This window comes from Tinamus guttatus, unplaced genomic scaffold (assembly GCF_059628265.1).
Source record: "Tinamus guttatus ecotype Peru unplaced genomic scaffold, ASM5962826v1 Tinamus_guttatus_pri_ptg000133l, whole genome shotgun sequence".
Taxonomy (NCBI): domain Eukaryota; kingdom Metazoa; phylum Chordata; class Aves; order Tinamiformes; family Tinamidae; genus Tinamus; species Tinamus guttatus.
The window spans coordinates 4,721,958-4,747,500 of NW_028288667.1; the positions used below are offsets into that span (position 1 = coordinate 4,721,958).

Here is a 25,543-nt window from a genome sequence, read left to right on the forward strand (position 1 = left end):
TTGTACTTTTTTAATGATAGCCATAGTTTTTTCTCCACATAAATGACTAAACCATTGCAGAAATCTCTGTCTTGATTAGCACTCCTGCTAGTAAAATTTCACATACTAAATCAGTACCAGCTGTATCAAGAAAGAATGAAAAAGGCAAGTGTAAATGTTCCATATGCCCTACCAAATTGGCATCTGTGTCAGTAACCCTGTGTTTTTTTAAACAATTGTATACATACATTCTCAGAAGTGTTTTGCTCACAGGATTCTGCAAGCAGAATTTCCTCGGCTGGTGCATCGCCTAAATGCCACGTCTGGAGAAACCGCAGCGCGACGCAGCCTTGGTAAAACATTAGGAAGCATCGAAAGGCACCAGTTGGAAGATGTTTCAGGACCAAGAGCCATTTCTCTCATTTCCAAGAGTCAGAAAGATCCGCTCGGCTCGCGCTCCGGGCCGTGACAAAGCGGTGACACTTGCTTTGCTGTCTCCAGCGCAGTGCGGAGTGTGGGTTTGCACATCGTGTCATGCCTGTCCTGGGTAATCACAAGCCATTACTTCCAAAAGCTCAAAATCCCCTCCTGGACTCTGGTGTGCCAAGTCCCAGGTCACAGCAGTTTCTCTCTCCTTTTTTTCTTTTTTTTAGGGTTGATTTATAGTTGCTGCACAGGGAAGTTTACGACGGAAACGCCAAATATTACAGCAGGGATCCTCTGCGTGGGGAAGGCCGTGGGGTCCCTGCTGCTCCCCTGCAAGGGTTTGCAAGGATGCACTCCAGCATCTCCCCACAGAGCCCTCCTCATTGGGAACTTCCTCATGTCTGTGACTTGCAGTTTTAGGTCTCATCCTTGCTGCTTTTTTTTCTTTTTTTTTTCCAGTTGTTTTTTATATGTGGGTTCTGTATGCAATAATATACATACATTAAATAGTGCTGAAACCATCAACCCCAGCTACTATTTTTAGCACCGTGCAGAGGATGGGACGGAGACACAAGTGACAATTAAAGAAAATATATTCAGAGCTGTCATCGGCAAATATTCCCCTCTCTTGCCAGGAATTGTGCGTGTGGAATGGCCTCCTAGGCAAAGTTTTGTGTTTTTTACGGCAGAGCACCAGGGTCATTGCGAAAAAAAAAGGCAACTAAGTGAAAAAAGTGACTAAATGACACCACGAGGAGGTCGGATCGCTCCCCACTTTGCATGGGAAAACTCTCCCGTGGATCGCCGGCTCCCCCGCGCAGCGCCTGCAGATGTATATAATTTACAGAGCTTTCCTCATCAAGGGGATTAGGCAGCCCGCTTTCAATATGTATAAGAAGTACAAACACACACTTACGCACCACGTTTTACGCCTGCCTGCAACAAACAGCCGAACAGATTGTGATGAAATTCAGGCACTGACAATCTGATGGAAAGGGAGGGGAAAAAAAAAAAAGGGTTTTGCCTTAAAAAAAATCTGGCTTCCAGAAGTTTTGCAAATCTAAATATTTTATTTGAATACTGTGCGGGACACGATCTTATGGAAAGCCTATGGTAGCAAACAGAGAGATGTTGTTAAAGGGGAAAAAAAAGCACAAAAAATACACACACAAAACACATGCATTTGGTCCAACTTGCACATTTTCGCAGTGACCTGGGTATGCGATTTCCCTCTCTGGCTCCAGCGCCTCGAGCTGCACTCCTCTAATAAGCCCTCTTTGCCCGCCAGTGTTTCAGCAGTGGTTTAACAGCAGTTTCAGTGTCAAATTGCCCTTTCCTCAGCAGGGATTGCTAAGCCTTTCTGTATTATACTTCCAAGACTCTCGCGAGCTGGACTTGGGAGATATAATATTTTCTTTGAAGTTTGCATTTCACAACACACTGGGATGCAAACAAGCTCCAGTTTCTCAGTAGTCAAACAATTCTGGCACACAGGGACCAGGACTAAATATTGTACCAAATTTTCTAATTACGTCTTTGTGATATTTACTACACGATGTTAGGTGAAAGCAGATTCTAATCGATATAAACCCCCTTGTCTAAACAGGACATCTGGGCTTTGAAATATTCTGTTTGTTGCCTCAAAATTCCCCCGTAGCAAGCCGCCATAACAATATAATATCTTAGTTATGGAAAACTTTGGAGTATTTCTGATAAACTTATCATAAACAGATGAGTGCTTTTGCTCTTACAGTATTAAGGTGATGCAAAACGCAGAGATAAAAAATCAGCTGCGTGCGCATACAGCGGCTTATGCAAGCAAAGTTATGTGTTTACGAGTTTAAAAACTCAAAAAGTCTGAAAAGGCAAAAATTGGGATTCTTAAAGTAACACTGACTCAGCCACATGGCACATCCTGGCACATCCCTTTAGCAAAATAAATGTTAGCATATTCATACGCATATTTCTAGAGCGACGCATTTTTCATGTGGCCAAACTAATGCAACGACGGCAATCGCAACTCTTCCCATTCCGTGGCAGGATTCTCACCTGGCACCGAGACACTATTTCAACAAAACCAAGATGATCTGCAGCAGCTAAGAGGCTGGACCGCTTGCTCACGAGCACGAGTGCCAGATTTGGATGCACTTATGGTGACAAGTCTCTTTTTTTCTGACTTTGATATCAATATTCATAGGAGAAGATAGACAGATGTGACTAAGGACCTGCTCAGAAGCACAAAACATGGTGGGGGCCACAACTTTGCCTTTGTTTTCCCATGGAAAAGAAGCAGAAAGGATCTGTCCTCCCATGTATTTTGCAAGTTTATAGCATGAAAGGGGGCTGGTTGCTACTCTTTGGACCCAAACTTTGGAAAATGCAGATTTTTACCTTCTTGGCTGGAGATTCTCAATAACCTGCATGGGAGACAAGTCTCTTTCTGATTTTTTTTTTCCACATAGACATTTATTTCAGTTGTGTCTACGCCTCTGCAGAGAAAGTCCCCTATGCTGCAACCCTCCTCTCTGGATAAGGAGACGGATCGGGGCTCCCAAAGCAGCTGCTCTCAAAGCTGGCTTATCCCGTTACCCAAGAACTGCCCGAGGTTAAGCGAATCCCTGGATGGCGCAAGGCCAACGGAGGGAGCCTTAAGCCATCCCAACCTGGGGATAGGGAGGGCCACATCGCCCCAGCTCTAGCTCCAGGCTTGGCCAGCCCCGGGATAAGGGGATCTAAAAATGACACAAAGCCCCCATCACCCCACCTTACCGTGTCCTTCACTAAATCCAGCTTGGCTGGGTCTGAGGATCAAGGCCCTTATAGACTCTTAACTTAATGCTGCAGGTAGGAACAGAGCTCCCCACGGGGCAAAGCCAGCCCTCATCCGCTGTTTATTTTTACTTTCTGGTGCCCCAGGCCCCACTGAGCAAGATGCCATGTAAATATAGACACTGACCCTGCCTCAGCCACTCACTGTTCCAGGAGAGGCTACGTGAGGAGCAAGCATGGGACACACATGCAGACTGTTTTATATATAAAATATACGAGTGGTTTGTTGCAAAGGACCTTGAACATCACCCTGCAGGACTCAAGACACAACCCAAGGGCTGCTTAGTTGCTAACAGGTATCATGAAGACGTGTGGGACCAAGCCTTTGATCACCTTTATGGTCTTTGGCAACTCACAAAAGGCCAGTTTAGTTGTTTTTAGTGACAAATATTACCACTTTAGAACTATATATTAAAAAAAAAACCCAAAACACCAAAAGTTGAATTTTCTTTTGCAATTGGTCATTACTGAAGAACTCCTTTCTATGAGCAGGCCAGGCAGGACTGTAGCACATGATGTCCCATTGCATTGACAAGAGTGGGCTCTACTTTGAGCCCTTCCTCCCTCCCCAGACCTCACCAGCCAACAAGTTGGATAGAGATGGGCAAGGGGGTTGCAAACTTACCTGGGGTGACAAAGGTAAAATAGAATGGACAGTTGTTTTGTCACTGCAAGAAATAGTGCTAAAAAGGCTCTGGGTTCACAAACAGAAACATAAAATCTTGAGAATTAGGAACTTGTGAATCTTGAGAATTAGAGCTGTCTAGAAAGCTGCAGGAAGCCACAGAGATATAAAAACAAGGGGTTGTGTTGAGGTGGAAACATGAAATGTGGAGACTCGTCCACGACGGCAGCAGGTCCCACGCGGAGAGCGCGACCACACGGTGCCAATTGCCGGCCGATTACCCAACACTGCTGGTGGCTCCAAAGGTCTGAAAATTCTCCAAAAAACTGTATTCAGGGAGAAAAATGATAACCATGAAGGGCAGAACCGGGGAAATGGGATCCTTCCTCCAGCCCCTTTCAGAGCACAATAGGGACAGAAGAGCGAGTGCCAAAGTTTCCCAAAGACATCTTCAATCCTTGCAGTTTTAGATGAGGGTTTCCAGAGTCAGGAGCCATCAGAACATTATGTTTTTCTTTGCAGGATTACTTTGCCACTTGTTACCTTTCATTAGAAGTGTGACATCTCATAGCCTTGTTGCATAAGGTGCCAGATCAGTTTTCAAAGAAAAATGTTTGTTTTCACACTCAAGACTACAATTTTTCCTTTTTGTTAAAAAAGAATCATGAAATTTAAGATATACAGGCACCAAACTGCACTACAAAGTATAGAATTGGGTGCTGAGTGGCCCAAGAATCAAATGAAGATAAATAAACAAAAAATAGTTAATAACAGCAGTCCTTGCTCCCTGTTCATTTGCTGAGGAACCATATCCCCTTACAAACACATAAAAAAAAGAAAGAGAGAAGAAAGAAAAAAGTATTAAGAACATGTTATGAAAAATAACAAAGAATAGCAGTGAAATCAGAAAGTGAGTGGCACTTCAGATGGAGTTTAGCAAATTAAGTCATTGACCTGAAGAGGAGATTAATACCAAACAAGGTGCCCCTTCTTCTGAAGTAATGAATATTCTTCAAACAGCAAGGGAGCACTGACTGCTGTTTGATGCTGATGACATTGAAAATTTAGGAGAACAGAAATTCCATCATTTTTCATTTGTATGCAAATGCGCCTGTTCCAGAAATTAACCCCTGAACCCCGTGTCAGTTTTCATCTGGAGGAATCCTCTCCGGCAGCGCCGTGCGGCTGCTGGCCGCGGGTCACCGGGGCTTCCCCGTACACAACGTCGCCGCAAAGAAAAGGCGAAACTACAGCAAAAAATAAATAAATCAATGAATAAGAAGCAGAGGAAGAAAGTAGGGTTGGGGGAAATTGGCCAAATCATGCCCGGCTTTGTTTGCCCCCCATTAATGGGGCATAAAGGAGCAATAGAAGGCCCGGCACGTTGTAAAATGCACATGTCTAATGCATGGGGCTGGTAGGGGCGGGATTGTCATGCAAAACGTGGCCATACCTCTGCGGGCAGAGCGGCTAATCGCTTCCACCGCCGGGAAGGTGAAGCCCGGGACAATACACAACCCTATTACTCTTCCTTTCAGTGAGGTCCTCAACTGCTAAAAAATAATAATAATAAAAAAGTTCCTTTGTGGCTTAGCACCTTTAGACAAATGCGAGTATCTGCATGTGAAGGGGAGAGGGATGATTGAGGCTTTTTAATTGATGTGGATTTAATTATGCTAATTTGGGCAGCTGTAAAGCCTTTTCAGCTTGGCTGCATAATGGGACCAGCAAATACAGGTGTCCTTCACTGCAGGCGCTTAATGTTTAACCTTAGCGGTTTTGTAAGGAAGGGATAACGCTAAGTAATGGTTAACCAGCAGAAAGCTCTGTGTCTTGAGGACCTAAAGAGGACACATTGCTTTGATTCTTCCTATGGGGCCCGCCAAAGCCCACAGCACAGAGTGATGCGCACATGGTTTGGGATGCAGCGAGGAGGGAGGCTAAGGGTAAAGCAGGGGAAACAGCCCCGTCCTGCCCAGGGCTCCCTGATGCCATCAGCACGTCGTGGAGGGGATCATCATGCTCTGCTCCAGAGCTGCTTCCAGGCGAGGGCTGCATTTAAGACAACCTTTTGGTCTTCCTACATCTTCACATCCCAAATAGCCTGCGTTTGAACTGCGTGTTCCTGTGTGAGCTTCTCTTTTCCAAGAAGTGTCCCAAATCAGTGAACACCAGCGGGAAATGTGCAGTACCAGATGGAGCCTGTCTGTTAAGGCAGGAGAAGGCTTCACTCCTTGAGCTATGGTGCTTCTTCTGTGCTCTGGAAATAGTTTCTGTCCAGAGAAATGCCAACATTAGGCACCAAGGCCCAATCAAAGGACTATATTTCAACCAAATCAACAAGCTTTTAAGTGCAAATTCAGCTGCCTGGGTATGGCTACTTCTCCCCAAATGCCAAGTCACCATGTCCCACCAGCTCCTCCTTGGAAACAGCCAACTGAAAACACTAGATAGTTATTATATTAATATGCATATCCACTAACCACTAACTGGCCAAGCTTGCTGGTGATGGCAACAGTCATACTTCACCTGGTCCAAAGCTGGACTCCTTACTCCTCCCTGGACTCCAAAAGCTGGACTCCATACTCTTCCCTGGTCCAAAGCTGGATTCAACACCCGTGGAGCCCCTACAGCAGCCAAAAGACCAAATACCAGTTAATGGTGACCTTTTCTGTCCAGTTCCTGGTGGCCTGGCCATCAGCTTCCCCCATGGTCTCCTTGGCTGCTGCAACAGCTGGAAACGGACAGTGAGTTTGAGGCAAGTTTTCCTTCTGGCTGCCTCTTTGATGCCATTTTCCTCAACTCACCCTTGATTACCACGACTGTTCTCCATTACATTTTCAAATGATATAATATCCATAAGGAAGGCTTCGAGGATAGGTTTTGTTTTAAATGTTATCCATTCTTACGTTTGCCTGATGTAGAAATGTAAGTATTGGTCCAAGAGCCAACCAAATCCTGGTGCTTAGCCCAGCAGTATATCGAATTTCTCTTGCATATCCAGAATGAAAATGCACGGCCTTTTTAAAAGGGACGGCCAATGTACAACATACCAGTGTAAGCACTCTGCTCTGTATTTTAACAGATTTCAGGAATTTGTGGGAATTCTCTCTAACACTGGAGAATAAAAGATCTGAAGAAATACTCCTGCAAAAAAAATACAAATGGGTGCTTTGAAATCTATAAAGTTGCTTTCTTGGACTGAGAGTCCACATTAGGAACCAAATAAAATATTTAAAGGCAAAAATCTTGCAAGTTTCCTTCTGTGAGAGGGAAAATATGGTCTATTCTATACCAGGTCTTTTGCAGTGCCTGTTCAAGAGCTTCCATGAAACAAACGGCGCTCAACAAAGAGCTTGACAATTTTTGTGCATTGTAGCAAAAAATGTTGCATTTGAATATATTTCAGTGAGTGGCTTGTTTGATTTCTCTTCAGATCCAAGTGTCGACTTGTACTTCAGACCACATATAAATGTAATTTTGCTCTCACATAATGCTTTTCTATGTGGTGTAATTCCGTTTATTGCAGTGGTGTTACCTTTCAGTTACGCTGACGGGAACAAGAGCAGAATTTTGCCGATAAAAAAAGCTCTTACAAAGGGAAATGCAGAAAGAAAGAACACAGACAGAAATCCTTCCGGTGCCTTACTTAAAGCATTTGTTTGTCCAAATTGTAGCACAGATATTTATTTCAAAAATATTGTTTCATCAGCAAGAGTAAACACTGATATATCTTAAACTTTGAGAAGCAGTTTTTACAATTCATCAAATGGCACCTAACTAACATAAAGTTTTGCTGGTCAACTAAGAGAAACAAGAATAGTTTCAGGTCATGTAATTATACCCTTCTGTTTCCCAACTTTCTTAGAAATCTCTGCCTAAAAATAATTCCAGCGTCTGGATTCCTTGAACAATTGGCTTGTTTAAAAACATATAAAAACTCTTATTCCCTCCTTAGCCCTGTTAAGGTCGCAGCGCTGGCAGGCAGTAATAGTGCTTAGCAGTACTATATACCGCTTTCCATCTCCAAAGCACTTTACAAACATTAACTAATTAATCCTCACAACACCCCTGTGAGGTATGTAGGTAAGTATTGTCATCCAATTAGGTGAGTATTAAGCACTGTTATCCCAGCAGATAAGTATTAAGGTCTCCCATTTTACTGGGCATCCTGAGGACAACAGGTTAAGTTGCTTATCAGAGGTCACCGGGGGAGTCGGTAGAAGAAAACTTGAAATATTTCGGCTTCCTTGTGGCCTCTCCAGCCTCCGGAGCAGCGTTGAGTGCTGCCTCCTCAACCAAAGCCAGGTACCACCATGCACGTGGGAATGAGGGTCTTCTGCAATGCTCCCAGAAATGTCACAGTGGGGACAGCACAATGGAAAGAGACACCTGGGAAGCCCAGCCCAACCTCTCTGAGGTGGGCACATATGGCCAAGGTCTAGGAACTTTGTTCTGAGTAAAGATCTTGGCGTGCATGGACACGTATTCAAGCATATGTCAAGCTTTGATGCTCTAAAGTTCCTTCTCCGCCTCCCAATTCCCCCTTCTTTGCACTGTCTCCTAAAGGTGGGCTCATATGAAAATCTAACATCCATTCCACAAATTCATTAGCCGGGAAATTGTGGTTTGCACTCTCTGAAAATAAAGAAGTCCCATTTGAAGCCTCAGTTTGGAAGTTGCCAGGTTGGTAGACTAGCTCAAATCCACTGATGGGAAAACTTCATTTCAGAGGATCTAGCAAACAGGGCTGGCCTGGCCCATCTGGGGCTTTGATCGAGTCTCAGCAGAGACTGAGCTGGTAAAATAATATCATTTGTTCCCCCAAAACAATGGCATTGCACACATCTGCCTTCAATTTCTACTGAAGGAAAAGTGAGGGTTTCTACTCTAGCTCCATTTGGAGCTCTACATGCAAAGCAAGAGAGTCTTGACTTGTGTTGTGGGAATTTGCTGCATCCTAGACCTGTGCAAGGAGTCCCCAAAACACAGAAAAACCAATATGGTCTATAAGGCTGCTGCAAGCCACAGTTCCAGGCAGATGTATAACAGGGTCTAACTTATAGGTGTTCGTATGGAGCACCAGCACCAGACCTTCATTGCGTTGTGATAGGTCATCAAACCCCCAACAGACTCTGAAACAGGTTCTATGTGGGAAAAAAGAAATGATTTTTTTTAAGAGAATTGCTTTTTTATTCCTCTCCATGAAACCCATCCAATGAAATACCTATCCATATCAAATATACAAAAATAAAAGGCCCAAATAGCTAATGCTTTGAAACACTTCCCCCAAGCACAAAACCAAAATGAAATAAAATAAACCAACAAGAAGAGTCATGACAAAAAAACCCATCATCTTTAGATCACCTTTCATTCTTTGAGTGGATTTAGTTTAACACCAAACTGAAATTTGTAAGAGCAAGATCTAAGAAAACTAGCAAAAATACTAGACATAAACACATCATGTGTGTTACAGCCATTAAATAGAAAACAAGCAACCAAAAATGTGACCAAAATATGCTTAGTTATTATATTCTTTCAAGTTTGGTCTGCCAGTAGTTTTTTTTCCTAAACACAGTATCTGAGCAAAGACTTTTTGCGAAGTCTTTTTTATGCCTTCCCTTCTCTTGGGAATGGAGGAAATTACACACAATTCCAAGAATCCAGTGGTAGGTTTTCTATCATGGTTTTTTAGCTGTAAACTAACAAGGTGCCAGGAGCTCCCCCCCTCTCCAAATACTGGAGAACCAGTGAGGAGCAATATTTCCATGTGGCTTATGCAAAATGAAAAGGATTAAAAATAAAAAGAGCATTCGCTTCATCTCGCTACTTTAAAACATTATCACATAGCTCCTTTTTTTTTTCTTCCCTAACCTGACCTTTTTTTTCCCTATGGTTTGTCTATAACTTAATATAACTAATTCTTTTGAAATAATGTTCACAGTTAGCATAATTGGTGTTATATAGTTCTAATGTACATTACAGGATATTCTGTCACCAGACGCTAAATTGAAATTTTAAAGAAAAAGATAGAAATAGCTGTAAGGGGAAAAAAAAAGAGAGAAAAAGTACCCTTTTAAATCTAATTTGCTATGCACCGCAGTAGGGTAATGGATGCAATGAAAGTCCCTTTATTGAGTTCCCATGTCCAAAAGGTATTTAGGTAGCAAAGGATGTTAAGCAGACCCCCTGCGCTCCTCCTTTAAGTAAAGATAGCAGGAAATAAGGTATATAGGTCTGTGTCCTCCTGCTTTTTTATGTCCTCGGCAGCACAACTGATGCAAAGGGCACCTTGGGCTGCGCGGGGGCTCACAAAGGGCGCCCTGACCCCCGTGAATAGGAGGGCCGGGGCCATGGAGCGAGCTAAATCCTTCAGGTGGGTCTTTTCAAATTCCAATCGCGAGGAGTTACTGGAGAATTGGTAAGGATTTCACTAGGCCCCAGCAGGTTTGAGATCAAAAGGGCCGGCTAAATAAAAGCCTGTTGGGAAATCTTAAAACCTCTTTGTAATGTAACTTAAAAAAAGGAAAAAAAAAAAAAGAAGGGGGGGGGGAAATGTTAATACAAAGAGCCCTTAGACTGAAGCCTGTAAGGGTGTGAACAAAGGGTATATCAAAACTGATGCCATTAAGGGGAGGCAGGCAAATAAATTCATTTAATTTAAAGAGAATCAAATATACTGCTCTGCTGAAAGAAAAAAAAAAGACTAAAATACATACCAGAACAACCAGACTTTAAAACATGCACACACATATCGCTGCCAGTAATGGGAAGAGATATAAAATGTATTTAGAAGCAGTTCCCAGAGCAGCGAGCAGGACGCTACGTGCACACGTATGTGTTTTAGCATCACTTTATGCAACGCGTCCATGTGCGTGTGCACAGCTCCACTACACACGTATTTTCATCCTTTACGAGGCTTCACACTGGGCTGTAAATCCACAGCTCCCTGTATCTGCAGACGCATCCCGAAGACCACCGCCAAGCCAGCCCTTGAGCTCGAACCAACCCGACCCAATTAATTAATTAACAGGGGGACTCGTCGGTCCGCCAGCACCAGATCCTTCGCTGCCTGCAAGAATGAGCACTGATGCTCGATGCCGTTTTTTGGAAGCTTTTCTGCTCATACCTAAAACCCAGCAGTTCAGTTCAACAGCACCCATTGCGTTCACGTAGAGTTGGGGAGTGACATCTGCTCCTCAAAGGCACCAGCCCATTTTTCCTGAAGCCACCAGACCCAGAGAGCCTCTCTCCTATGAGGTCTTCCATGCCTTCTGCGAGCAGGAGTTTCCCCAGGCCAATGGATATTTGCTTTCCTCTGTCTGAGCCCTAAAATTCCTCCTATTCGGGATGCACAAGAGGCCGCTCCACCATGGGCAGTCCCACCATGGACACTCGTTCTGGTGTGAATGCCACCAAACCTGTGCATGGAGCCCTAAAGGCACCAAGGTCTCCGTGCTGCGACTGATGCAACCACCCTCTCAGCAAGTATCTAATAGTCACAGGGAGCAAACTCCACTTGGGGCTCCTTGTTCAAGGAAAAAGAAAAAGCACTGGGATTAATGCTATCAAGGTTCCTGGTGGACACTGCACTATCAGCAATTTTTACATGGGTAGAGGATGAGGCTTTCTGGTTCATACAGGACCTAATTCTGAGAAGTCATATGGCTGGTGCCGTACACGTGACACCAGATGATCCATATAGTCCTTTCCTGGCCTTATAATCTACAAATAACCTTGTGGAGGTGCCCGTGTCCTCTGGATTAGGGGCAACCCGGCACTACTGTTGCTTGGATGAGTCTTCTGATCCAAATACCACCAAGACCCGCGCGGCCTACGGGATTTGCCTGGATCATGGTCTCAGACGGAGCCTTGGCCAATTAGCGCCGGGCACGCGGAGCCGCGGGGGGCAGAGCCCGCGCGGGCGCCCGCGGCGTCGCTCGGGTCCCACCACCAGCAGGACAACCTCGTGTGACACCACCCCATGCCCCAGCGCACCGGGGCACCGCGGGGCCCTTCAGCTCCCGGTTAATCCCGGTCCCATGCGCGGGTCACCCGCGCGGCTGCTCCCAAGCCCATCAAAGCCACAAGACCCTGGAATTAAGTGCATGGCGGGAGGGGACGCGGGGCTCCAGGGCTACGGGTTGTAGCCCGTCCTTGGGCTCCTTAGCTGCTTTTCGGCAAACTGGGTATCTGCCTGGCCGCTTGGAGACGTTCGACTCCTGAACTCCGGCTCGGGAACTAATTTCCGAATGTCAGCGAGAAATATTCCTGGAGTGCCGGTCTCCTCACTCCTGTCCCTGTCTCCAGCACTGCAGAGATCACGCTTTTTAACCCCGAGGATAATCTGTTATGTAGAAGGAAATGTGTCATTTAATAAGTCAACAACCGCTTCCTGTAGCATTAAAAAAAATAAATACATTTCTTCAGAGGTTTCCCATTTGAGTCCCGGGGCCAAATAGAGGTGCCAGCTGGGGCCGTGGCTAAAGGGGGAAAATGTGAGAGCGGCTGCGTGGGCCAACATCGCCGCGAGCCCGGAGCTCCTGGATGAGCAGAGCAAGGAAAACCGGCACCGCAGCCCGAACCCACCGACACGGCCTCCCTCACCCGACACGGGCTCCCCTGCAGCGCCCCGAAGGCATCAGGGTGTTTTTAATGGAGCCTCTGCTCCTGCTGTGGGGCCGAGCAATGGGAAAAGGAAAAAAAGAAGAACGAAGGAAGAGGAAAATAAAGGAAAATGAAAGAAAACAATATAGAGCTGTGCAGGGTGTCTATCCTAAGGCCACCAAAACAAAATTTGTACTGTATTGTATTTGTGTTTGGGGTTTTTCCAAGTACTTTTTGGAGGATCTTGGCTCCATCCAGGGTTCACAGCGACCAGGTGAATTCGTGTCCATGCCCAAAAAAGGAGTAAAAAAGGAAAAAAGCCACCCCATTCTCAACAGGTGCCGGTGGAATTTCTTCAGCGCGTTACAAGACAGCAGCCCTGATTCCCTACGATGAGGCCACGAGTGTTTGGTGTGGACCCATCCTCGGCGCTTGCAGCTCATCGAGCACACGGTGGCACCCACCCCTGGCGAGATCGTGGGGACGGGGCCGCTGCTCCTGGCCGGGAGCGCGAAGCTTTGGGGATTTTGGAAGGATTTTTGGGAATGCCAACATTCACAATGCAGAATTGGAAAGGGGAATATTTCTGCCTGAGATGCTGCCCCTGCTCCGGTTTGCCCCAGTGAATCCGGGCCTGTGCGGATGCAGGAGGCATCGATCAGAGCACTGGATGCCCTGTGGGTGCTGCTCCGGAGCCGGGGCTGTCCCGGATGGAGCTGCCAGGACTCCGGAGCGCAGCACTCCGCTGTCCTCGCCGCCCCAGCAAGGACAGATTAAGTTTATTAATCTCCCCCGCTTTCACTCCAAAGACAAATTGTGCTGAACGTCAGTGCCCGTGAGCTCGGGACGTGTGGAGCATCCTTGGGGACGCCGCAGCCGGCCCACGGCCCAAGCCCCTTCATGGGATGGGGCCTGACGACGACGCTAATCAACCTGGGGTTGGAAAAGAGGAAAAATAGAATCTTCTTATCCGCTTAGGGATGCGCTCCTGGTTTTTAAGCCCGCGGACTGCCCTGTCTTCCTACTGGGCGCCGTGTGCTGCTCAGCGGACCGGCGGGGGGTATTTTTAACAAGTCCCTATTTTAGCTTGGACCGAGAGATGTTAATGTTTGAGGGAGATTTTCTCTTTTTAAAATAACATATATATATGTATAAAATATTTGCGATTAGCTAACTGCTGGCCTATACCCTGCACATTGCAGGAGAGAGAAGAAAATCATTGGGCTTTTCCCCCCTGTCCTTAGAAATCTGGGGATGCGAAGGCATGAATCAGTTGAAAAGAACTGGCAAACACGCACAGGCTCCCCCACAAAAGCCCGTAGGGATCATTGCAAACCCCCTGGTGCTGCTTCCTCGGCTGCATCCAGCGGGAAGAGCGCGGCCGGGAGCGAGCGGCAGCCTCGGTGCGTGCGGGCGCTGCGGCTCCTTCCACCGCTCCATGGGAGCGGAGCCGGGAGCGGCTCCTGCCACATCCCGAGCCGAGTTAAAGCTAAAAACCCCCTGCAAACGGCAGGGAGCAATTTCAATCCCCACCGTATTCCTAACAGATCCGACAGTGGCATGATTGACCAAGCTTTTTTCCCCCCTCTCCCTTCTTCTTTTTTTAAAGTACACATATGATGATGCATCATAGTTATAAACAGATGGTATTTGGCCTCCTTCCTATTCTCAACATTTGGAATTCCTAAACTATGTGAATTAAACAATAATATTTTATAAACATACAAGGGATTTTGCTCACTGCTTTGTTAACATAGAAATTATACAATGCTGACATTTATTTAAATTTCCAAAAGTAAACAAGAGGGTGTATTGAACCAAAGCACACTAAAACCAGCGGCGCGGGATATGCTCCGTGCACCTAGGGCAGCCCGGGCCTTTTTGGGGAGATCTTAATGGGATGAAGCACAAATTGTAGCTTAGACCGTCTGAGCCTTTGTGCTCCGAGGGCTCGTTTAACACCTCGCCGTAAACAGCGGATATTTACCCCGTAATTGGCTGCCGGACCCGCAGTTGTGCATTTGCGCCGTAACCTGCTATTATGGAGTTAAAAGAAGTTCCTCCGCGCTGGCTTTTCTAGGAGCGAAAAGTGTGTTTGCAATTTCGGTACCAACTGGATTCAGTCTAACACTTGTACTTAGGATGAGAAACATTTTCGTAATACCAAAATTGGGGGGAATCGGAGCATTCCTGCCAGCAAGGGAAGAGGAACATATTGGTTCTGCGGAGCAGCATCCCCTTTGCTCCGTTTTCTCTTTCCCTTCTTTTTTAACCCCTTTTTAGGTGCCCCACCCGCCACCGCGCTGCCGAGCACTCCGGTTTTAATCACTATTCCCAGGTCTGCGAAGAGGCTCCTGTGATGAATAAATAATGACCCCGAGATTTTAATCAGCGCTACGATTTGGGAAGGGGCTAATTACTATTGTTTACAGACCAGCCAGCCCCGCGCCACCGTCCCGCGAAGGGTTAACCCCCCGCATCCCTGCGCTCCGCTCTGCCACGCTGCCATTCGGGCTTTCCTCCTTCTCCCTTTCTTTTTTTCTTTTTTATTTTTTTTTTCCTTTTTTCCCTTTTTTCCTTTTCTCTTTCCATTTTTCCCCTTTTCTTTTTTTCTTGTTTTTTTCCCCCTTTTTTCCTCTTTTTCTTTTTTCCTTCCCCCCCCCATTTTCCTCCCTTTTCCTCCTTTCCCCCTCCCCTTTCCTTTCTTTTTTCCTCTCCATCCTTTCTCCTTTGCTCACAAGCACGCCGGGATCCGTCGGGTGACGGTGGCGGTGCCGGCTCTCTCCGCGGAAAGGCGGCGCTTTTCCTTTTCTCCTTTTTTTTTCCCCCCACTGGTGGCATTATTTATTTATGAGCATTGCACGAGGATGTGCTTTCCCCTAAATAAGTAAAATAATAATAATAATAATAATAATGATGATAATGATGATGATGATGATGATGCCAGGATAATCCGTCTCGGCGGGAGCACCCGGCGCTGGGTGCTGCGCTGTGAGCAACAGCTGAGCCCGCGACCACAACGCGGTGCTGCTATTTAGTCCCTATAACGAACGTCCGGGCAGCACTTCTATTATAAAACCTTATTTTCAAGGGTTCGTCACTTAGGATTATTTTTTTAATTTATTTTTCCCCGTTTGCTTGCTGTATGGGATCACCTTAAAAGTGTTTAATAGGGTTATCCCCGTCATCCTCCCGGGTTGCTTCTTACAGTGCTCCAGCTGCAGGATGGGCAGAGAGAAAACATTTCTGCAAGATCGAAGATACATGGAAATGCTTTAATATAATTCGTTCGGAAATTATTCCCATGAAAACAATTTGTTTGGGAGAAAACGCCCCCCGGTCTTTTCCACACAAACTGTCTTGTGCTTGTACATGGGAACCAAACTTAAAAGTGACTATGGGCAGCAACGAGGCCGGCTAATTCGTTTTGACTGTCCTGCCTGGAATCCAAAAGCAAAGAGTAAACAGCCCAACTAGTGAAAGGTGAATTTAATTTTCAAAGCCCTTTAACTTTTAATAAACAGTATGGGAGGTAGGCTCTACCCTCCGTTATCCTGCCATAAATTCACTCAAGATTTATATTGGTGTAACAGAGCAGCAGAATTCGCTCCGTGATTTCTAATGAACTGCTGGCTCGGTCTTTAAAAATGCAATTAGAAAAATCTAGCATCCTAATTTGGAACAGCTTGGAGCCACGGCAGAGGTCTCGGGGCTGCGAACACCGAGGGAGCGCGGCCGCGCCACCGCAGCGGGGACAGTCGGCAAAAAATAAATAAATAAGCAAAATTCCCCAGTTATTGTAGGATTTTTGGTCCTTATTGCATTGGAAAAGACGTGTCTCAGCCAGGCCTCACTTCTCCCTATCCCTCTGTGTCCAGCATGGGACTTGCAGCCCTCCCCAAACTGAACCCAGGAATGTAGATATACATGGGGGTATATTTACACCCTCAGCTATGGAGGAAGGGCAGAGGAATCAGACTGGTTGTCCCTCCTGTGGTTTTGGGGGGTATTTTTGTGTTTTTTTTTGCTTGTTTTAAAATAATAACCTGGACCTGTGCATTCACTGGCCAGGGGTGTGCAGATCCCGGGGCTTTTCGCCTGTTTTGGGGGCACTTTCTGGGAGTGCTGGGTCTGCAAGCAGGACTTCCTTGCCCTTATTCATAGCCAGGATCTAGGAAAACTGGTGAAAGAGGCCTCACGAAGCTCTCCATGGTTATTGAAAACCTGGATCACCACAGGAAACACACAGCAGACGAAGGATTCCCCGGCACCGAAGCGGGGAGCTGGTGCTGGCATCAGGCTCTGGAGCAATCCCACTTCCCGAGGATGCCCCGCGCCTCTTCCCATCCCAAGCTGGAAACCCTGGAATTGCTCATCCTGGCTTGCAAAGCAGATCCTGCTTGATCAGATAAAAGCACAACCGCATCCATCGACTCTGGCACGGGGATGCGCGCCGTGATAAACACACAGATAGATGTACACACTTATACATGAATGAGATATGCTAATTAAAAATTGCAGTGGGCACTTTGTTAAAAATTTATTGTACAATCTACATCTTCAAAACATTTTACATCAACAAATACAGCAGCTTGACTGCTGGAATCGTAAGTGATTTATCTTTAAAAGGCTGCAATTGTAACTGGATGCAAAGATCCTTGATGAACTGCAGCTACTGGTTTTTATTGGAAGTATTTTGACCGTTATCTGTTTGTTCTCCATCCTTGAGAGAAATAAAACAAGTGTCTCGGCTTTCATTTTATCGGATAGATGGCACCATGTAGCATATTTCCCATGCTAGTTTGAATTACAGCTGTTTATCTTTCAGCTTTCTTTAAGATTAATTAAATGCAAATGTAACTCGGTGAATCATGGGATTACCTGCCAGACCCCTTATTAATACCTTCGCTTAAAAACCCCCGGTGCCAGTGAGCCATTAATTTGCAAAAAAAAAAAAATAAAATAAAATAAAAAAAGGAGATTTGGGGGATGAGGGGGGAGATGGCAACCTGGCTGGAAAGGGAGCCGAAGGCGGCGTTCACCGCGCCGGCGCGGAGCGCGCGCTCCGGCACCGCGTCCCCCAGTACAAAGGAGAAAAACAGATTCCACCGGAAATTCAATGTGGCACCACATATGGGATACATGAGTGCGGTTATACAACAGGCCACATATTTTTTATTTTCTTTTTTTTTTTCCCCCCTTTTTCTTTTTTTTTTTTTGAACAGGCTCCTGCATGTGATGCCGAGGACATGTGTAACCATCACAACGTCTCCACGAATCTGTATTTAATTTGAGCCGGGGTGGTGGCAGGGATTGGAGATCTGAAGCCGCCACAGGTTTGTGGCAGATGGCTCTGTGTCAGCTATGACAAGCAGCCAGGCTCGGCTTCCTCTGCAGATTTTCTTTGCTCTCTGATCAGGTAAATATGGGCACACTCTGGAAAGTTCTGCGATTCTGCCTTAGGCTGCAAGTTTGTGACTTGGGCCCATCTGTCGCGAATCCCGCGTCGCTCCGGCGCCGAGCAGGGCCCGGAATCGGCCGCGCAGCTCTGCCCAGGAGAAGCCGGCCGGGGCGCCCTGCGAGGAGCAGACAGCGTGAGGACGGCTCGCCAGGCCCTGCTTTTAGTGAAAATAAGAGATTTCCACCCGCATTTTCTCCTTTTTTTTGCACGCTTAACAGTTTCCACATTGCAATGTATTTATTTGCACGTCCTTTGCAGCTGAGCGAGCTCCTGGGTTTTGACTCTGGTAAAGCAACATCATAGCATTACAGATGCATATGCTTTTATATTTCTGGTGATAACTTTGGAAAGGTCTGGGCAAGTATCTTTCTTTAGCTTTTCCTAAGGTATAGAGCATATATCAGCCAACAGTTCCTAAATAAAGGAGACCAACTCATCAAGATTAGCCCAGTTCTTATATAAAGCATGATCTTCCCAAGGAAGAAAGGCATCAGACCGAGATGTCAGCAGCAATACAGTATCTTTTATGCTATAATCAACTTTTTTGTTTCTTCTGCCCTAAGAGTGGAAACGAAATAATTAATATTTACTTGGTCATCATCAGACTTCAGAGTTAACCTTTAGACTATAATAAGGACAGTTTGTTCATTCAGACCTTCTGCTTCTCAACAGTTGGAACAGATAGGCCTGATCTGGTTTATGTTTTAGCATTTTTAAATATTTCCTTAACAAAATTAAGTACTGGAGGTTACTATTTGGCACAAAACCTGAGATTTGGAGTACAAGAAAGCACAGCGATTTGCAGAACTAATTTGTCCGGGTCAGCTTTCCCCTGTGACCCAGTTCCTTCCCTTTGCAAGTGACAGTCAAGCTGCAAAGCTGCTTGTGGTAAAGCATTTTCTTTATCTTAAAACTCATTTCTTTCTTTCATTCTCTCTTTAAACACAAAGGAAAAAGATCAAATGTGGGGTGCAGTTTTAGATAAGACTAGGAAGGGATGGTTCGGACCACGCTGGCCAACTGCAGCCATAGGAAAGGAGCTCTTGGCTCTCTTTCTCAAGGTAATTTGGATATATTTTACTGGAAAAAAAAGAGAGAGAAAAAAAAATTTCATTCTTTCTCCAACTTTTCCATCAATCATATTCCCTTGACCCATTTCTCCATTTACCATTCTGCAGCAGCTGTGCTTCATCTGCCAGTTTTCATTTACTTTCTGAAACTAAATTGGAAGCTATCTAATATTGTTATAATAAAAAGTTCAAAGTCCTTGCGTTTATGCTGAAAGATGGACACAAAACTGCCTTTTCTTAATGAATGCTTTCTTCCTGCTCTACAAACATAGCCAACTGCTATGAGCTACGAACCAAGATCTGCTGAAAAGCCCAGGGACAGCCAAGTCCTGGGAGAAGTTCAGATGCAGGAAAGGGTTTGTGTACATATATAGGTGTGTGTACATATATATGTACATATAGCAGGGTCTCAAGATGACCTAGAAGGCTACCTTCAGTCCCTGCTAGTTCATCTGCAATGAGGATCTGCATTGCTATGAGCACTGCTAAGGCCTCAGGTTGGCCCAAAATGCAAAGGCTCTGTTCCATGTTCCAGCAGATCTTCCCACCCTTGGAAACATCCCAAACTGGGCGCATCTTCAGCTGTATCAGCAATATAGATGGGAATAAAAAATGTCTAAACTTCAGACCTGACCTGGCTATGAGCAGCACAATCCAACTTGGTGTTAGATCCAACCTCGGAGCTGGCACGTCCTTGAATACAGGCTGGAGCAGATAACATCCAGAGGTCCCTTCCGAAATTATTCTGGTTTTGTGGCCTAAATAAGTAACCAAAGGCTTCTGTGACATAGGAAATCCTTATCTCACACACACTGGTACTTAAGGACCTGTCCTTAAGCAGCTCTTTCTAGTCCTAGACACAGTCAGGAGAGCATGGGCACACTGTCCTGCACTCCAGAGCTTCCTACCATGAATAATGCTGCCCATATTTAGCATATTTCTGAAAACGCTTAAAATTAGGCTCACAGGAAAACAAACCATGAGTTTCCCCCTCGTGCTTGCAAACTCCCATCACAGCTAGGTACAAGCAAAAATTCAACACTTTTATCTGCAAAACCGCTCTGCTGATGAGTGGAAGTTGGTAGGATGGACAGAGATATTTGCAGTAGTCATACACCCTATAGAGCTCTAAATTCATTTTATCAGCTCGGGACAGAAGACTTGGAGAACACTGTAAAAAAACATCTGTTCAATATACGTTTGTGGTTAGAAAAGTAAACAGCAGTTTGCCTGCCTAAGGAACAGGTTGACAGTGATCACAGAATGCAGAAATTGATGGCGTGGTCTACAACACCCTGCCAAGTAATGATGACCCCATCCTGAAGCTGTTCTGGAGCATCAGGATGGGCTGAATGATAGGAGAGGAGAACATAAACGCAGAAAAACATTTACGAGGAGAGCTGAGAAGACCAACGTACCCTAAGTGCTTGACAAATGTCTGCAAGAGCATGAAAGGCATCGAAAAGATGGACTGAGAGCTTCTGTCTGCAGGAGAACAACTCATGAAGGAGGAGACCCTCAAGGAAATGAGGGCAGAGAAACTTTGTGCTGATTAAAGGAAACACCTCTAGCTAAGTGTGCAAACGCACCATGAAGCTCCTTGCTATGGAAAGCCATCAAAGGGAAGGTCCAACGGGCACCTACCACCTAAAGAATGACAACAATGAATACCAAGAGAAGATCAGTAAAGTGTGGACGAAAGAGAAGCAGTTTTCCTGTCTACTTCAGTTTTCCTGGAATGACAAAAAGATTGCTCTATCTCAATTGGAGCAAAAAGAAAAGGAGTATGGCAGGGAGGGGGAATGAAAATTTTGTTAAAACTGGCCTATACAGTCAAATCCTAAGAAGAGAAACAACTCAGATGTCGAAGGTGTCAGTGAGATCTTAATTTGATTTTAGCAGTAGTCAATCCCTTTGAACTTGGCACTTCTCTTTGCAGTGGTGGGAGCGAGAAGGAAGCCCCACGGTGTGTGTCCTCCTGGGCTGGGAAGCACGGGATGGATGTCAGAAAAGGGGCAAATGCTCTTCTCCATTAAACAAGCCCCAGAGAGAGGAGGTTTTCTTGGAGGATCCGAGCTGATGGCATCTCGGCCGCACTCATTGAGTGCTGAGGGCTGAGGGATATTATCTGGGGTTGTCAGCTCCTTCCAAGCATGGCTTTGGGCAACCCTGATGGCCCTTTCCATGGTCTCCTTTTCCTATACAGACTGTTTTAAATTAAGAATGTGAATGGGAAGGGGAACTGAAAAGTAAATGGAAAGCAAATAATGCAGAAAGGAAAGGTTTTAGGGAAGTCCTGCCTGGGGAGCCTGCAAACACTGTTGGGTCCTAGGGCATCCTCCAAGGGAAATGTCTGACCCAGAGATGCTCTTTGCTCCATCCTGATGTTTAGTTTGGCAAGCACAAATACCCAGCACGAAAGAGAGGGGATTCCTTCTTCCTCTTTCCTTCTGCTCCTACCTCCACCAGCACGGGCATGGAGAAGAGCTGCAGGAATCCAGAGCTGCCTGAACATTTTGGATATCCTTAATGATAATAATAATAATGAAAAAATAGCAAAAACATGCACAAAGATGATCCAGGCTCCTTCTGAGGATGCCGCGTTTTGCTTTTTTTAGAAGGTTTTGTGATGAGTTTAGTCGCAAAATAGCCCATGTGGGTTAAAGAAACCTCGGGGACCCACTCTGGGCCCGGCTTTGCTTTCCAGGCCCTATCCCGAACTACGACGACGCTGCCGAGTCCGGGAGCGACGCTGAGCGCTGGAAGTGTTCAGTCAGCATTTTAAACTATTATGAGCTACCTTCTGAACCATTGCCAAGTTAATAGACAATGAAAGATAATGAGCTTGAAATTGGGTGTTAAATTGCATTTTTGGTTCTCTCCTTTTTTTTTCTTTCTCGAAGTTTAACTGTTTCCTGCAGAAAACAACATCGTCTTTGATGTATCATTATGCAAATGTCTATTTTTAGGTCACTGAAAGAGTCGTCCATGGGCAAAACCGGGACAGAGAGGCAGCCCAAAGGTGGAAAGAGCCAAATGTGGCCAAACACAGAGATTACTCGACCTGATCAGTCACGAAATGCCACCTGAAATGTCCTGCTCCTGCCAGGAACAGCCTCTCCCCTGCCCACACTGCAGCCAGGGCTGCAGAAGTGGGACCTGAGCGGTCAGCAGTGCAAGTTGACATCTTGGTGTGCAAAATATACAGGTATTTTATAAATGTCCTGCTATGTAAGCACGGCTTTTTGCTGAAATAATGTCAAATTTAGTGCTTCAGCTGTATTCACCTAATGCAAAAGTAAAGTTTGACTCCTAGCAATACAAACACGCATCTGGAAGACTGGTGCTAAACACCTGATCGAAGCTTCGGCAGCTGCTCTGCCACTTAAACTCTGCTTTCTCTAAATAAATAACTGTGAAGCAGCAAATTATGTCTACAGAAAACTTTATATTCACTCTGCTTTACAAAACAAAGAGCAAAAATAGCTATGATCATCAAACTAATTCAAATATTCCCAAAACCTTACCTGATGATAAGTCACCTGCATTTTTTTGAGGACCAGAGATTAAATTAGAATGCAAAGGTAGGCTTATCCTCATTAGTATAATTGTAGTATCTTTCTTTTATTTTCCTTTTAAACTAATGAGTTACATTAATCCAGGTTCATTTTTATAAGCCTCTTGGGTCCAAATGTAAAGGACAGTCATTTTAGAAAACAATAAATTAAAAAAAAAGCATGTAGCATGCATTAAGTGCACATATTTCATAAGACCTAGGTTAATACAACTGGCATCTAGTTTAATTAATCCTTGTTAGTGTAACGACTAATATCCCTCCCTTGCATGTTTCCTTTAAACATTAGTATGTTAATTAAATGTTGTTTTTTTAAGTTTTTTTTTCCCCCTTTGTACATCAATATGGCATTATATCATGTAAAACTATTCTGAGCAAGTACCTTATAGAGATGTTTCCTTACAATATCTGGTCTCTTGCAGAAATTCTGAAGCCTTTTAAAAAGCTGTTCAGGTGTAGAATACAGATATTCAGCTGCAGGAAAAACAGATACATTTTTAATGAAACAAAAACCTCAAAGCACACACTCGATATTAGTCACTTTACTAATTAAAAATGCATATTGCTCTGTGCCGCCTCGTGTTTTACATTATTTAAGCATGATTTTATAAGGTTACCTCAGCTCACAAGGATGTTTAATGCTAAATAAGACTGTGTAGTTGTGCTGTTTAGACATCTCCTTTGGGTGATTAAAATACATTATTCTAATGTAACACAATGCATATGTGATACATTTAGTGATGAGATTTTTCAAAGAACTGGTCCTGCATTAGTGTGAATCCTGTACCACCGTGATACACTATTAACTATTGAATTGTTTAAATAATTTGGTGGGATTTTCAGGCCTCCATTTTTTTTTTGCCCTCTGCACATCAAAAAAAAAAATCTGCAAAGCACTGCAGCATCACTGACCTTTTTACCAAAAATCTATCATTATGGCTTGTGTATGCTCACAATGAAGAATGCTATTTCAAAACTTGCTTTTGTGCTATCTTAAAAGAACAGATGGTAAATATAAACTTCGTCTAATGTATTAAAACACATAAAATTTTCCTTAACACTAACATGCCGGCTTGCCAAATAAACAATTGCTTGTGCTCGAGTTTATTCCCGAACTTTGGGTTTCGGCAGGAATCACGTACTGCGTTGGAGCAGGGAGCGCGGGGGGAAAGCAGCTACCTGGGAAGATCTCGGGGTACACGAGGGCCCGGGGACACAGCGGGTAGCAGCCGCAGTACACAGCCTCCATCCTGCGGGTAAAAACAGCAAAAATGGGAAAAAAAAGACGTGAGCGAGCCAAAAACTTACTTTGTGGCAAGAGCAGGGAGGGCGACTACGCACGGCACGAGCGAAACATTCCCCTGCTCGGCAGCGCAATCCTTCTAAATGCCAAAGTTGCTCTTTTTAAAGAAAATTTTATTGATCATATGAATTGCATAGAACAGAACAGTGAGCATATGTTTTGTGCGCTGAATAAATCAAAGCGCAGCTCTGCATTTTTTTGTTTTTTAAATACTGCTTAACACATTTTGTAATCAGCAGACAGACACATGTAGCAACATGGGGAAGCATGGGCGGCTTTTCTTAATAACGCGGCGAGGGCCGCGGGGGTGACACACGGACACGGCCACCGGCAGCATCCCAAGGTGACAGCTCCGCAGCATCCGGGCGGCCGGAATCTCCCGGCTTATGCCCACAATTCAGGTCATTTCCGTTACTTTCCAGGGCTTCCACGGGTTAAAGCGTCAAGTTTTCCGTTTGGTTTTTTTTTGCATAATGACCATTGATCTGACATAATGTCCCTCTGAAGATACAACTGTAATTTCTGTTGGCCAGAAATTACATAGTGAAATTCAAAACACTTCTTAGAATATGTTTATTTTATGAGAGTCTTTGAATTTCCTCCAACGTGTTGACCATACGAGGGCTTTATTTTTAACTTCAGCTTGCCTCAGTCCCTAGAAAAAAAAATCTGAAATCCCATCAATGTTCACCTTTTTATTTTCAGTGACAATTCGCAAGACTTTCACTATATTCACATGTCTCTTGGCTTCTTTGCTTTATTTCAGGCAGCCAATCTAGCCCAGAATGAACTGTTTCCTTTAGTTCTGCTTTAGTGTTGAACAGGAACAAAAATAAAATAAAGAATAACACAGCCAGCTTCCATACTAGACAACTATGCTTATCCACAAAAAAAACCACTCCCTCCCAAAAAAAGCATCAAAAAACAAAGATATACATTTCTCTGCAAATGCTCTGCTGAGGAACGATTGCAGGTTTTTTCCATAAACTTTTAAAATTTGTAGTTTATGGTTTTTGAAATAACATATGTACTTCAGATTGCATTTTAAACATTAACAACAATTTCAAAGTGTACATCGTCTAGCACTATATTTTTTACCAAAGGGAAATGTTTCTGATGTGTGATTTAATTGATGATTTCAGTTCTTAAATATTGTGTCATATGTCAAAGCAAATAGATTTTTAAAGTTTTCTTTAATCTAGAAAAAAAAAGAGTGAAACTGTGGACATTTCAGTAATAGCTTAGATCACTAAGTTATGTTAAAATATTTGCTTTTTAATCATTTCGTCTGGATGAAAAAAAAAAAAGGAAAAAAGAAAAAAAAAAAAGAAAAAAGAAGAGCAGCTCCCTAGAACAGAACTGCAGGCCAAGATGCAATCTGAGTCATCACTTGAGCACGCAATTTCCCCTTACAAACCTCTAGCAGCAGCATGAATTAGTAAACTCGGAATGTCACACTTGTGCACTTTGCCGGATACCGGCTCGGGTTTGGAATTCTGTCATTTCCAAAGGCTGCTGTTTGTCTTGGCCTTTCCCACCTTCCCACCCCAACGCTTGGGTGGCTCTGGAGGGGTTCAGGTTCCTGCTCCCTGTTCTAGGTCCCCTTCCCAGCCCGTTCGAAACGAACCGGACATGTAGGGGCCAAATATAGCAAGAAAAGCACCCAAAA

General features: G+C 44.6%; 1 protein-coding gene across 1 annotated transcript in view; it reads right to left on the bottom strand.

The window, feature by feature from the left end:
- Positions 1-17,666: 17,666 nt before the first annotated feature.
- Positions 17,667-25,543, bottom strand: part of QTMAN (queuosine-tRNA mannosyltransferase) — a 107,251-nt gene continuing 99,374 nt past the window's right edge. The window contains exons 7-9 of the mRNA XM_088521810.1: positions 23,751-23,821; positions 22,954-23,045; positions 17,667-18,042 (exon numbers count right to left, since the gene is read on the bottom strand). Of these exons, the coding sequence (XP_088377936.1) occupies positions 17,926-18,042; positions 22,954-23,045; positions 23,751-23,821 (280 nt within the window). The 3' untranslated portion in view covers positions 17,667-17,925. The remainder of the gene's footprint in view (positions 18,043-22,953; positions 23,046-23,750; positions 23,822-25,543) is intronic.